Here is a 13,563-nt window from a genome sequence, read left to right on the forward strand (position 1 = left end):
TCTTGTATCTAATGCAGGAAAGACAGGCTTTAATTTTAAAGCACACCAACATAAACATGTAGTTACAGTCTGCTAGGAGACCTGGTGATGCCACGGTTAAGTGCTCAGCTGCTAACCAAAAGTTGGTGGTTCAAACCACCAGCCACTCCATGGGACAAAGATGTGGCAGGCTAATCCCGTAAAGATTACCCACTGCCATCAAGTCAATTCCGACTCATAAAGACCCTACAGGACAGAGTAGAACTGCCCCATAGGGTTTCCAAGGAGCGGCTGGTGGATTCGAACTGCCTGCTTTTGGTTAACATCTAAGCTCTTCACTACTGCGCCATCAGGGCTCCAGCCAAGAAAACCCAATGAGGCAGTTGTTTGTCCCATGGGGTCACTATGAGTCAGAATTGACTCGATGGCACTCACCAACAACAGTGTTAGACAGAAAAAGCTCAGCATGCCAGGGTCTCGAGTAATGGGGCTGAGGGCTGGGGGTTCGAGGGTGCAAGGGTCGGGGACAGCATTTCCAGCAGGGTGGCTGTGGTGCAGAGGCAGCTGAGTGTCCGGATCTCTGAAAGATGGGCAGGGGGGCGGGGTGGTGGCACGGCGTACTGGACTTGGCGGCCAGAACAAGGAATTTGGGCTGCATTCCAAGAGCCTCAGCAGTTTTGGGCAGGGGACGGACACACTCAGGTTTTTATTTTGAAAAGACCCCCTGACCACTGCTTGGACAGCAGTCCCTCAACAGGGCTGAGTGGGCATCTCCCGGGCTCCAAGTGATGGCAGCTTGGGCCAGGGGGTGGCAGTAGAGATGGAGAAAAGTAGAGTCTGGAAGTTTTCATAGATTTTAGTGTTTAAGGATCCGGGCCCCGTGGAACTTTAGAGTCATCAAAGTCTAGAACTGAGTGATATGAACACCATAACGTCTTCCAATCAGGGAGCCCCAGGAACCAAATGCTGACCTCCAGACCCTGAGGTCTGCCCTCCTGGAACCTTGGGCACACACTGGAGTGCTCCAGAACCTGGCGGTCAGGACACAGGGCCTTGGCAGGGCCAGCCCAGTGGGAATTCCCAGCAAGCCCTAGGCTTTGGTTCCTCAATCAGTATGCAAGCCCTGATCTTGGAAGGGCCCAAAGGAAGATATCAAAGGTGTGATTTCAAAGGTTCGTTGTTTTCTGGAAGCCAAAAGGTGGTTATCAAGCCAGATGGTTGGCTGGAGGGCAGAGATAGCAGGGCACTCAGGAAGCCCAGAGATGAAAACCTGGCGGGATGGGTGGGGATATAGGGGCTGTGGAGGCTTCTTCAGCCAGACCTCCAGACAGGATTTGCTCCAAGCCCTCACTTTGATGTTTCAAGGGTACAGATGGGGCAAGGGTCCAGTCCTCAAATTTCTGGTTTGGTGCTGTGCACCTGTTGGACCTGGGCACCTTGCTAACTGACCTTTCCTGAGGGCCCCTCCCTGAGGGCCCCCTCCTTGAGCCCCCTCCCTGAAGGCCCCCCTGAAGCCCCTCCCTGAGGGCACCTTCCTTGAGACCCCCTCCCTGAGCCCCCTCCCTGAGGGCCCCCTCCCTGAGCCCCCTCCCTGAAGCCCCTCCCTGCGGTACCAGGCCTAGCCACTCTAGGCTGGCACCTGGAGCCTAGGCTCTTCAAGCAGGAGCCTAGATTTCCCTCAGAGGCACCAGCTCCTCCCAACACATTCCAGAACAATCTGGGGGAACACCCACCTACCTCCCCTCCCACTAGCGCTGTGGGCCAGGCAGGCATCCTCTCAGGGTTTATTTCTGAGTGGGAGCCATGGTGCCCTCGGTGCCCACGCCTGCCCTCCATCCAGCTGGCCGCGTTCCCTGCCAGGCTGCTCCCTGTACCTCGCTCTGCTCCCTCCCAAGCCCTCACGCCCATGGCTCCGGGGCTGCCAGGCTGTGCCCCTCAGTGGGACAGGCCCAGAGGGGAGTGCAAGTAATTGTCCTGCTGAGTGTCCCTGTAGTTCACCCCTCCCCCTTTACCCTTCCCCCTACACACACACACACACACACACACACACCATCACACTCTCACTCTCTCTCCAGGGCCCAAGACCCTGCCCTCCTCTCAGCCCTGACATCCCCCTTGTCTAGGGTCACCCTTGACTCAGTCAGTCACTCAGTCCATCCACACTCCTGGACAGTGACTCTGTACAGACCCCCATCTCTGCCCTCCAGGCCCTCTCATCCCCCTCAAAGGCAGGTCCTGTGAACCGGGAGCGGCTAACCCCAGAGACAATGTCAGGGAAGGCTTCCCAGAGGGGCCCATTTTCCCAGGAGTGGGGGAGGCGATGGGGGCTGGGCCTCCCACAGAGGTGGGCATGTGAGGGGTGGGCAGCGTTAGTGGCGGAGCTGGGTCCGAGCTCCCGCCTGTGGGAGCCCAGCGCCCCTCTGATACCCGGGGCTCCCTCGCACTGACCCCAGGCAGCAGCTCGCCAGCCTGGGCCTCCAGCAAACATGCCTCACTCCCCTGTCTGGTCGCTATGGCAGCCCAGGGGAAGGGGCTGGGGCTTCCAGAGGAAGGCCAGTCCTGAGGAGGGCAGGGGCATGGAGGCGACCTGTGGCAGCCCAGGGGAAGGGGCTGGGGCTTCCAGAGGAAGGCAGGTCCTGAGGAGGGCAGGGGACATGGAGGCGACCTGTGGCAGCCCCGTCCGTAGGGACTCTGGCCCATTTCATCTTCCCAGTGATGCTGTGAGAGACCCTGTTAGCAGATGGTGACCCTGAGGCTCAGAGGTGCCGAACCCTCTCAAGGCCTCACCACTAGGCTGCCCGAGGCTCTGGAGGACAGGGATGACCGGGCCGGAGGAGGAGCGCTGACAGGCATCAGAGGCTCAGCTTCTGTCCTTTCACCACTGTTGTTTTGTGGCCTCACCTGTGACCTGGAAACCTGCCCTCTGGTTGTGTTGAAGATCACTTGGCCCACTGCAGGGAGAGCCGTGGTGCCCAGAAGGTGCTTGGCGTCTTCCCTTCAGCAGTGACAGGACCCTCGCCAGAAGCAAACAGGTCAACAGCTCAAAGGCCTGAGGTCCTGGTGCTCTGCAGGGTGGGCTCCCCTCAGGGCAGCTTTGCTCCTAGACCGTGGTCTTCAGGATGCCTGCACGGTTCCTGGTGCTGAGAAGTCACTGCTTCTGAGAATAGAATTGCAGTGAGCACTACAGAGCTCCTACTATGTTCAGAGAAGTGAGGGGGTTGTGCGAAGCCCCCAGCTGATGAGTGGCAGGATGCCAGCTGGACATGGGTCTGGTGAATCCGGGCACCACCTCCCTCAGGGTGGAGCATCTCAGGTTCCCTCCCTCCCCACCCTCCTGGGGCCAGAGATTGCAAACAGAATGAGAACCTGCAAGCAGAAGGAGCCTCTGGGTGGAGGTGCCTCAGGCAGGCTGGCCAAGGGCTGGGGCTACAGGGGTACACCCTAGGGTGGGGTGCACCTGTGTCCCCCAGAGCCCGGTCCCAGGTTTGTGTCATCAGCCTCTCCCCAAGATGCACTGCGCGTCCAGCCTCCCAAACAGGGTGCTGCCTCAGGGGTGTCAGCCAGCTCTCTGTAACTCCGCCCTCCCTGAGGTGCTGGACCTCAGACAGGGCTTTGTTTTGTTGTGGTGGTGTCAGAACATGGTGTGGGAAACGGGGCTTTAGAACTTTTCGCCAGGCCTCAAGTCCAGCCTGCTTGGTCTGCAGAAGAAGCAGTGAGAGCAGTGTGGGGAGAGCAGCCTGGCGCAGAGACCTCGGTGGTCCTTCCCTGGGTTCAGTTCCCCTATCTGTAAAATGGGACAGGTGTGCAGACACCTGGCCAGCACCCACGCTCAGGTCATGCTCAGCAAGGGCTAGACTCTGACTGGCAGTTCTGCTGCCATGTGGTCCCTGACCATCGAGGAGAAGTCCTTTCCGGCTTCCTTTTTGCCCCCTAGTCAGAGTGAGACCACCATCCTGAAAGTCCTCTCTCACTTCGGTTACTAATTACTGGGTTGTGTCTGGAGAGGGATGACCAAGAGGGATGCCTGGAGGTCCGGGCCCAAGAGGACCTTTGGAGTAAGTGGGATGCTGACTCCTGGAGCCTCTGCTTGGGGCAGGGCCACTGACAACATGTCTCGGCCAGGCTGGCTAGGGCCAGAGGGCAAAGCCCAGACGAATGAGGGGAGCCCACAGGCCAGCGGGTGCTCAAGGAGACAGGGACCTTCAGGATGCTTCAGCCAATAGGTTATGCTGAGAGGGAGAAAGCACGCCATCATTAGAAGCATACAAGCAGAGATGCTTAGGCACGAACCTGTTGTTGAGTCGATTCCGACTCGGAGCAACCCTGTAGAACAGAGTAGAACTGCCCCGTTGGGTTTCCAAGGAGCAGCTGCTGGATTCGAACTGCTGACCTTTTGGTTGGCAGCCGAGCTCTTAACCACTAGGCCACCAGGACAGTGAAACAGGGGCAGTAAATCCTTCTTTTATGAAGGATTTGTTGAGCTCGGCTCAGCACCTGCAGGTAACAGAGCCTGTCACTGCCCTTCAGTCCCCCTCCGTGATTGTGTGGGTAGAGGGGACACGGGGGTTGTCGTCCCTGTTGCCTTCCCTGGCTCAGCAGGTGGTGGGTCCTTTCCATTCTATGATGTCATGTGTGCTGCCTCTCCAAGCCTGGGGCAGGAGGAGCAGTGAAGTTTGGGGAGTTCCCACCCCTGGGAGACAGGCCCCACCCCCTTGTCCAGTTGAGGGGGCTGAGGTGCAGGATGAGACGGATGGTGCCTGGGCCGTGTCCCCCACCGGACGGCAGGAGCCCACTCTCCCCCCACCCACCCGTTCACCCCGCACCCACAGACATCAACGAGTGCCTGACGAACAACGGGGGCTGTGACCACTTCTGCCGGAACACCGTGGGCAGCTTTGAGTGTGGCTGCCGGAAGGGCTACAAGTTGCTGACCGACGAGCGCACCTGCCAAGGTAAGCTCTGCCAGCCCTGGGCACCCACTCTTTGTCGGGGACCCCCTGGCCCCACCTGGTCTTGCCAGCTCCCCTTCAGGGCTGATGCCAGCTGCCAGGGGAGGAAGGGAGCGTGTGGATGGAGCTTGTCCACTCTGCTGGCCGGGCTGGAGGGACCGGATGTGGCTTTTCAGTCCTTGACATGTTTCCTGATCACCTCGCCTTTCCTGGTCCCTCAGGCCGGCCCCAGGTCCAAGTTGCTTAGAGCTTCATCACTTTAGGGCTCCCTGTCCCAGGCCCCGTGACACAACAGTCCAACCTCCCCCTTTTATAGATGGGAAGCTGACGTACAGAGAGGGGTCAGCACGTGTCTCAGGTACAGTACGAGTCAGGGGTGTCCCTCAGAGCTCGCCCCAGCCCGTCCCTCCCCAGGTGGCCTCCAGTGGCTCTGGCTTCAGAGGTAGGATGCTGCCATCTGGTGGACTGCATGGCACATTGCAGACAATCTCCACCAGTCCTTCCTTGAGAGTCCCTGGTGCGGTCTTCAGCAGGACTCGTGGGAGGAGGGGTGTGGGCGGAAGTCAACTGCACAGCTCAGAACCAGTCCAGCAGGACATCGGGATCCAGAGGGAGCCCAGGGGATGGGCCGTGGAGAGGGCGGCAGGGCAGGCTTTCGGGGGGAGGTGACATTGGTGTCACCGCTTAAAGGATGCATAGGAATTTTCCCAGGGCTGCCAAGGCTGTGAACCCACCCTGGGCGGTGCTGGGGGGACCCGAGGAGCCCTGTGGGGTTGGATGAGCCATGGGAAGAAGACAGGGGTGTTCATGGGGGCCAGCTTTAGGAGAGACTGCGGAGGGCGGGGCTCAGTCTCATCAGTGTTGATCCTGCGGGGGCGCTCACTGGCTCGTTTCATGTGTGTGCCTGAGGCTACTAAGGGATGTCACTTCGGCCTGTGAGTGCGGCTCAGAGGCAGGGACTGGGCCCCAGGAGGCCCTGCAGATGGGGAGAGCAGGAGGCTGGTTCGGGCAGCTCCAGGTCCAGCCTGTCCCTGAGCTCGGTGTGTGACCCGGGCCACCCCCTTCCCTCCCTAGGCTGGGCCTCAGCCTCCGCAGATGGAGTTAGGGGACTGTCTTGCCATCAGTCTGGGTGAGAGCAAGGCCTTTGTTTCTCAGTCTGCCCCCACCTGGTTTGTGCAGGACTGTGGAGGGACCTCAACTCTACGTTCCCCCCACCTCTGAGAGGTGGCAGTGGCTGAGGATGGGGTGAGATACATGTCTGCCCCAGCCGTGTCTCCTCCACCCACATCCGTGTCACCCCTCCATATGGTCCCCTGGGTTCTGCCCACCTCCAGGAGTGGTCCAGAGGGAGCCACATGTGCAAAGGCACAGAGGCAGAGGTAGCCCAGACTGGCGAAGGGGCAGCCATGGTGGCCAAGACCTGTCCTGTTCTCCTTGTTTGGAATGCCCTCTCGCCACTCTCATGTCCTCATTCCAAGCTGGCCCCTCGTTCAAGGCTAAGCCCAGGTACCACAGTACCAGGAGGTCTTCCCAGATCATCCCTGGAAGGGATGGTGTCCTCCTTTGAGCACCCATGACACAGTTCCTTCCTGCGTTAATGTCGTTATAAACACACGTATGTTATGACTATGTATGAAGTCGCATGAGCTCATGTATGCAAACAATGAAGGTCAGGTCACTGTCTGCGTTGCCCTCAGGTCCCCGTCACCTGTCTTGTGGGAGACATTTTCCTCAGAATGTATGGCCGGGACAGACTTGCCTCCTGTAACATGTGGTTCATTTCCTCCTTTCCAGTAACAAGCACTCTGTGACCCTTCCTCTTTCCCTTTTTGCCCTGGCTGCCAGGAACCTCAGAGCCAAATTTCACATACTCTCAGGGATCCGTTGTTAACTCTTAGGAGAAGACCATTTCCCCCTTTCTATCTGTGGTGTTTCATTATTTCCTCAACAGACATCTTGGGGTAATGGGAAAACAGGCTTTGGTCAGAGTCCAGGAGGCCCAGGTTCATGTCCAAGTCTGCTGCTTCCTCGGGGCCCTTGGGGGAGCCTCACCCCATTTCCTCACCTCAAAAGTGGGATAAAGGCCATGCCGGTGTGGATTAAACGCTGACCCCAGTCACATTGAATGTGCAATAATAAACTGCCAGAGACTCATAATAGTCATAATAACCCCTTCTATTCAAAATATTCCTACCCTGCCCATCTCCGGGAAAGACTTGAGGAGGCTTTGAACCCAGGAGAGTAAGGTTAATGGGGCAGTGACCAGATGTCAAATGTTTATTGTGAGTCATCTGCATACTGAGCCCCGAGGGCTGGCCAGTGATCCCCTCGGGCCCAGGGCCTGCATGTGCACAGAGTTGCTGTGAGTGAGTGAGGGACAGGCCCTGACTGCTCTCCCACCCTGTCTCCCTGTGGCCACGCAGACATCGACGAGTGCTCCTTCGAGCGGACCTGCGACCACATCTGCATCAACTCCCCTGGAAGCTTCCAGTGCCTGTGTCACCGCGGCTACACCCTCTACGGGACAACTCACTGCGGAGGTCTGCAGCCTGCCCGCCAGGGCCACCTCCCCCCCGAGGCACGCGCCCGGCCGCACGGCCACCTGCACTGCACCCCGCGACCTGGACCCTGGGGGGCCTGGGAGGGACTTAAGCTAGGCTGGGGAGGCCAGGCAGGGGCAAGGGGCAGCAAGTACCTGCTGTGTGCCGGGCCTCGGCCAGTCACGGGGGACCTGCCCGAAGACCTCTGCCCACAAGCAGCCGGCACAGAAAGAACCCCACAGATGGTTCACCAGGTGGGAGGGGCACACAGAGAAGGCCAGGGAGTGTTGAGGCAATGGGGGAGCCTGAGAGTGGGGGGGGTGGTCCAGAAGGAACAGCATGTGCAAAGGTACTGAGGCAGGAGGAGCCCAGAGCAGCCAAGGGGCAGCCAGGGTGGCCGGAGCCCCGTGAGAGAAGGGGACAGGGCCAAGATGTGGGCAGGATGGTGGCGCGCTGAGAGGCAGTGCTTGGTGAGCCCTGGAGGGGACGTGGGCTTCACTCCAGGTGCGGTGAGAACCAGTGGTCCAGGCATTGTTGCTGGGGTGGGGGCAGTCTCTAGTGTATTTGGGAGCCTGAGCTGGTGGGACCAGGTGATGGATGGGGCATGAAGGTGGAGGAATCAAGGGTGGCCCTACTGTCTCTGGGTGCCTCTTCCTGTTGGGGAGATGGAGATAGCCACACCCTGCAGGAGTCAGGGCACAGCAGGTGCTGGGTGGGCTGCTGATTCTTCAGGAAGGCCTTACAAAGACTTCCCTGGGCCAGGCGCTGGGCATTACAGTCCTTCCACCCAGCAGGAACGTTCCAGCCCTTGTCCCCATCATCACTGGGACCCTTGGTCTCCAGTGGTCAGAGGAGGGCCTTCAGGAGGGGAAACGGAGGCTGGGAAGTCCAGTCCCACAGTGAGACCATGACCTGGGCCTCATGAACCCTGAGCAGTGCTTGGTCCCTGCCCCACAGGCCTGGTTGCCTGGCAGTTTTCATCGTAGGCCGCCTTCTCTGCCGCCCTCCAGGCTGGGAGCAGCTGCTTGAGCTCAGAACACTGCCCGGCTCCCTGGGAGAGGGCACGCAGCTGTTTGTTGACCATCGGAACCTTGTGCACCTGTGTGTGTGTGTGACTGTGTGTTTAACTCTATGTGCGTGACTGTGCCTGTGACTGTGTGTACGTGGCTGCATGACTCTGTGCATGACTGTGACTGTGAGACTGTGTGTGATTGTGTGACCTGCGTGGCAACGTGACTGTGTGGCTACGTGTGTAACTGTGTGTGACCGTGTGTGCATGACTGCATGACTGTGTATAACTGTGTGACAATGTGCGTATGTGTGACTGTGGCTGTGACTGTTATGTGGCTGTGTGACTGCATGTATGTGACTGTGTGTGACCATGTGTGTGACTGTGGGTGACTCTGTGATCCTGTGTGTGGCTGCATGGCTGTGTGATTATGTGACTGTGTGTGTGGCTGTCTGGCTGTGTATGTGACCGTGTGACTACGTGACTGTGATTGCGTGCATGGCTGTACGGTATGGCTGCGTGACTGACTCTGTGCTGTGTGACTATGACTGTGTGTGTGGCTGTGCGTGTGTGACGGTGACTGCATGGCTATGTGACCGAGTGTGCATGGTTTTGTGACTGTGTGTGTGACTGCGTGGCTGTGTGACTGTTCATGTCACTGTGCGTGGCTGACCGTGTATGTGACTCTGTATGCTGTGTGGCTATGTGACTGTGTGCGTAGCCGTGTGACTGTGATTGTGTGTGTCTGTGTGACCATGTATGTGACGAATCTGTGTGCATGACCATGTATACCTGTGTGCGGCTGGTGTCTGCACCAGCTGACGATGTTGGGCTGGGGGTGGTGTCAAGGAGAGTTCCACCCTCCTGTCCTAGAGGGCCCATCACCCTGCCAGCCCCAGTCCGCTCCCCTCTGCCCTCACGCCCACCTGTGCTTGCAGACGTGGACGAGTGCAGCCTGAACAGCGGGAGCTGCGACCAGGGCTGCGTCAACACCAAGGGCAGCTACGAGTGCGTCTGCCCCCCAGGGAGGCGGCTCCACTGGAACCGCAAGGACTGTGTGGGTGAGTGCTGGAGGACGGCAGGAAGGGCCACCACGGGACAGCCCCCAGGACCCGTGTGCACAAAGGCCTGGGTGCTGGCTCCTGGAAGGAGCCCTTCCTCCTGGTGCTCCAAAGGGGCAGAGACTTTTCCGTGGTGAGCAGGGCGGAGTCACCTCCTTCTGGGCCTTGAGGTGACGAGGCAGGGATGCCCTGCTGCCGGGGCTTGGCTGGTGGGATCGAGGGCTTGCAGCAGAGGAGCGGGCCAGGCGGGAGCACATGCTTGGTGTCTGCGAGAGCCTGGAGTCTGCCAGAGCCTGCCAGAGCCTGCCAGAGCGGCAAAACCAGGCATCCACAGGAGGGCCGAACAGGGACCTAAATGAAGCTCTGGGGATCCGCCAGAGCTGTGGGACACGGGGGCCCCGTGGGGTCTCAGAAGGGGCTGGAAACGGAGTGGAGTGTGGAGGCTTTACTGCCTCCAGCTCCCCTTGTCCTGCAGAGGGAGTGAACAGTGCAGGGAGTGGGTGCATGGTGCCCAGCAGAGTCAGAGCAAGGACTGTGGGGCACCTGGACAGGAGACACCCATCTGTCTCTGCAAACCCTCCAGCTGCCCAGGTCCCAGCCCCACAATGGGGGTAGGAAGCTCCTAGAGAGGGTGGAGTTCACACCTTTTGCCGGTGTGCCCAGGCGCTGTGGCCCATCTAGGCTGAGTTCTGCACTATTCCACCACGTTGGCTCCACAAATAAGTGCTGACTACAAAAAAAAAAAAAAAATTTTTTTTTTACCTGCTATGCGGGAGGCCCTGGGTGGGGCAAACGGTTAAGCGCTCAGCTACTAACTGAAGGGTAGGCAGTTCAGATTCACCAAGAGGCGCTTCAGAAGAAAAGCCTGGCAGTCTGCTGCCAAAAGTCAGAGCCATGAAAACCCTGTAGACCGCAGTTCTACTGTGCAACACATCGAGCCACCATGAGTCGGAACTGATTCAACAGCAACTGATACCTACTATGCAAAACTGTTAACACGCTTAGCTGCTAACTGAAAGTTTACAAGCTTGAATCCACCCAGAGGCACCTCGGAAGAAAGGCCTGGCAATCCACTTCAGAAAAATTGGACCCTGAAAACCCTATGGAACACAGTTCTACTCTGACACACATGAGGTCGCCATCAGTCAGAGTCAATGGCAGCTGGTAGTTTTACTGATCCAACCACAGTCAATTTTAGAATTTTCATTATCCCAAGAGGAAACCATGTATCATTAGCAGCCACTCCCCCCATTTCCCCTCAAATCCACTCCCCACCCTCCGCCTACCCCTGTCAACCACTAATCTACTTTTGTCTATGGATTTGCCAACTCTGGACATTTTTGTATAAATACGTGATTTTTTGTAATTGTTTTTTTCACTTAGCATGTTTTCAAATTTCAGCCATGTTGTAACATATGTCAGTACTCCATTCCTTTTTATGCCCAAATGATATTCCATTGTGTGGCTATATCACATTTTGTTGATCCGTTCATCAGTTGATGGGCATTTTGGTTGTTTCCACTTTTGGGCTATTGTGAGTAATACTGCTGTGAACACTCACGGAGAAGTTTTTGTGTAGACATATGTTTTCATTTCTCTTAAGTATATACCTAAGAGTGGGATTGCTGGATAATATGGTAATTCTGTGTTTAACCTTTTGAGGAATTACACCAAACCGATTTCCAAAGCGGCTGCACCATTTTACGTCCCCACCAGTATATGAGGGTTCCAGTTTTTCCACATCTTAACAATACTTGTTTCTAGTCTGATTTTTTCATTATATCCATCCTAGTGGGTGTAAAGTGGGATCTCATTTCATTGTGGCATTTCCCTGATGGCTAATGATACTGAGTATCTTTTTCATGGGCTTATTGGCTGTTTGTATATCTTCTTTGGAGAAATGTCTATTCATATTCTTTGTCCATTTTTTAATTAGGTTAGTTGCCTTTGTTACTGAGTTGTGAGAGTTCTTTATATATTCTAGATACAAATCCAAGTCCCTTATAAGATAGACGATTTTCAAATATTTTCTCCCATTTCGTGAGTTGTCTTCCCCTCACTTTCTTGAAGGTGTTCTTTGAAACACAAAAGCTTTTCATTTTGATTAAGTAAAATTTATCTATTTTTTTGTTTAGTTGCTTGTGCTTTAGGTATTGTATCTAAGAGTTTTATAATTTTAGCTATTTAAGTCTTTAATCCATTTCGAGTTAATTTTTGTGTACGGTGTGAGGTAGGGGTCCAACCTCATTCTTTTGCATGTAGATATCCAGTTGTGCCAGCATCATTTGTTGAAAAGACAATTCTTTCCTCCATCTGATTGTCTCGGCACCCTTGTCAAAAATCAGTCAATGATAAACATGAAGGTTTATTTCTAGACACTTAATTCTATCTGTCTTTATGCCAGGACCACACAGTCTTGATTGCTGTAGCTTTGTAGTAAGCTTTGAAATTGGGAAGGGTGAGTGCTCCAACTTTGTTCTTCTTTTTCAAGATTGTTTTAGCTATTCTAGGCCCCTTGGACTTCCATATAAATTTTAGGATAGCTTCATTTTTAAGATAAGACCATCAACAAACACCATTAAGTCAGAATCTGGTACTGGAGTGTCCAAAAGGTCTGTTCTGGTTATAAACACTTTTGAAGAAACACAAAAATGGGTTTGTCCTTCAGGAAGGTGTAAGAGAGTTGCTTGAGGGTAATATGTGAAGGAGAAAGTAACAAGACGCCATAATTAGTTCATCGAAAAGCAGAAAAAAAAAATGTCTTTCAGTTCACAATAGGAATCATATTGCATGTGATATCCTGAGATTTAAAGGTGATTCTAATACAGTTTCATTTTACTTGGTCAATGATCAATATCCATGGAAGCGGCAGCCAAAAAATCAAATAGCATACAGCATTGGGCAAATTTGCTCAAAAGACCTCTTTTAAGTTTTAAAAAGCAAAGATGTCACTTTGATGACTGAGGTGCACCTGACCCAAGCCTTGGTCTTTGCAATCACCTCATAGGCATGTAAAAGCTGGACAATGAAAAAGGAAGACAGGAGAAAAATTGACGCATTTGAATTGTGTTGGCAAAGGACATTGAATATACCATGAACTGCCAGAAGAATGAACAAACCAGTCTTAGAAGAAATACAACCAGAATGCTCCTTAGAAGCAAGGATGACAAGACTTCGGCTCGCTTTGTTTGGACTTGTCATCAGGAAGGACCAATCACTAGAAAAGGATATACCATTTGGTGAAGTTAAGGGACAGCAAAAACAAGGGAAACGTTCAGCGAGGTGGATTGACAATAGCCACAACAATGGGCTCAAAATACCAACAATCGTGAGGAGAGCACAGGACTGAGCAATGTTTTGTTATATTAAACATGAAGTCGCCATGAGTCGGGGATGACTCAATGGCAGCTAACAACAGCAACAACTAGTACAAGATCTAATAATGTTTTATCTCATTTAGCAATGGTTGCAGTTGCTCTCAGGCAGGGAGAATAAGCCTTGGCTTGTTCAAGGAGATACATGGGTCATTGCTGCTTGTCATGGTGTTTATACCCCTAGAGCTGGCCTAATCTTTGCATGTTTGTTCAAAAAGAAAAGTTTGTGGCAATCTGAGAAGACTCAATCTGGACTCTTTCCGGGCTCTGCTCCATTTATTCCACCAGTGTTGTGGAGGTTTTTGCCCCAAGGATTCTGTTTTTGAATCATACATAGTGCAGGTATATGAAGGTTTCTATCAGCTATAATTTGAATCACGTGTAGGAGAATTTTCTGAAACTTCTAAAAATAGCCCTCTGCAGTATATTTTAAGAAGCCCTGGTGGTGCAATGGTTAAGTGCTTGGCTGTTAACTGAAAGGTTGGAGGTTCAGTCACATCAGCCGCTCCACAGGAGAAGGATGTGGCAGTCTGCCTTTGTAAAGATTACAGCCTTGGAAACCCTACGGGACAGTTCTGCTCTGTCCTTTAGGCTTGCTGTCTTAGTTATCTAGTGCTGCTGTAACAGAAGTGCCACAAGTGGGTGGCTTTA

General features: G+C 54.4%; 1 protein-coding gene across 1 annotated transcript in view; it reads left to right on the top strand.

The window, feature by feature from the left end:
- SCUBE1 (signal peptide, CUB domain and EGF like domain containing 1) overlaps positions 1-13,563 on the top strand; it is a 63,912-nt gene that overhangs the window by 31,893 nt on the left and 18,456 nt on the right. The window contains 2 exon segments of the mRNA XM_064283402.1: positions 4,809-4,931; positions 7,352-7,411. Coding sequence (XP_064139472.1) covers positions 4,809-4,931; positions 7,352-7,411 — 183 coding nt within the window.

The sequence above is a fragment of the Loxodonta africana genome, chromosome 4 (assembly GCF_030014295.1).
Source record: "Loxodonta africana isolate mLoxAfr1 chromosome 4, mLoxAfr1.hap2, whole genome shotgun sequence".
Lineage (NCBI taxonomy): Eukaryota > Metazoa > Chordata > Mammalia > Proboscidea > Elephantidae > Loxodonta > Loxodonta africana.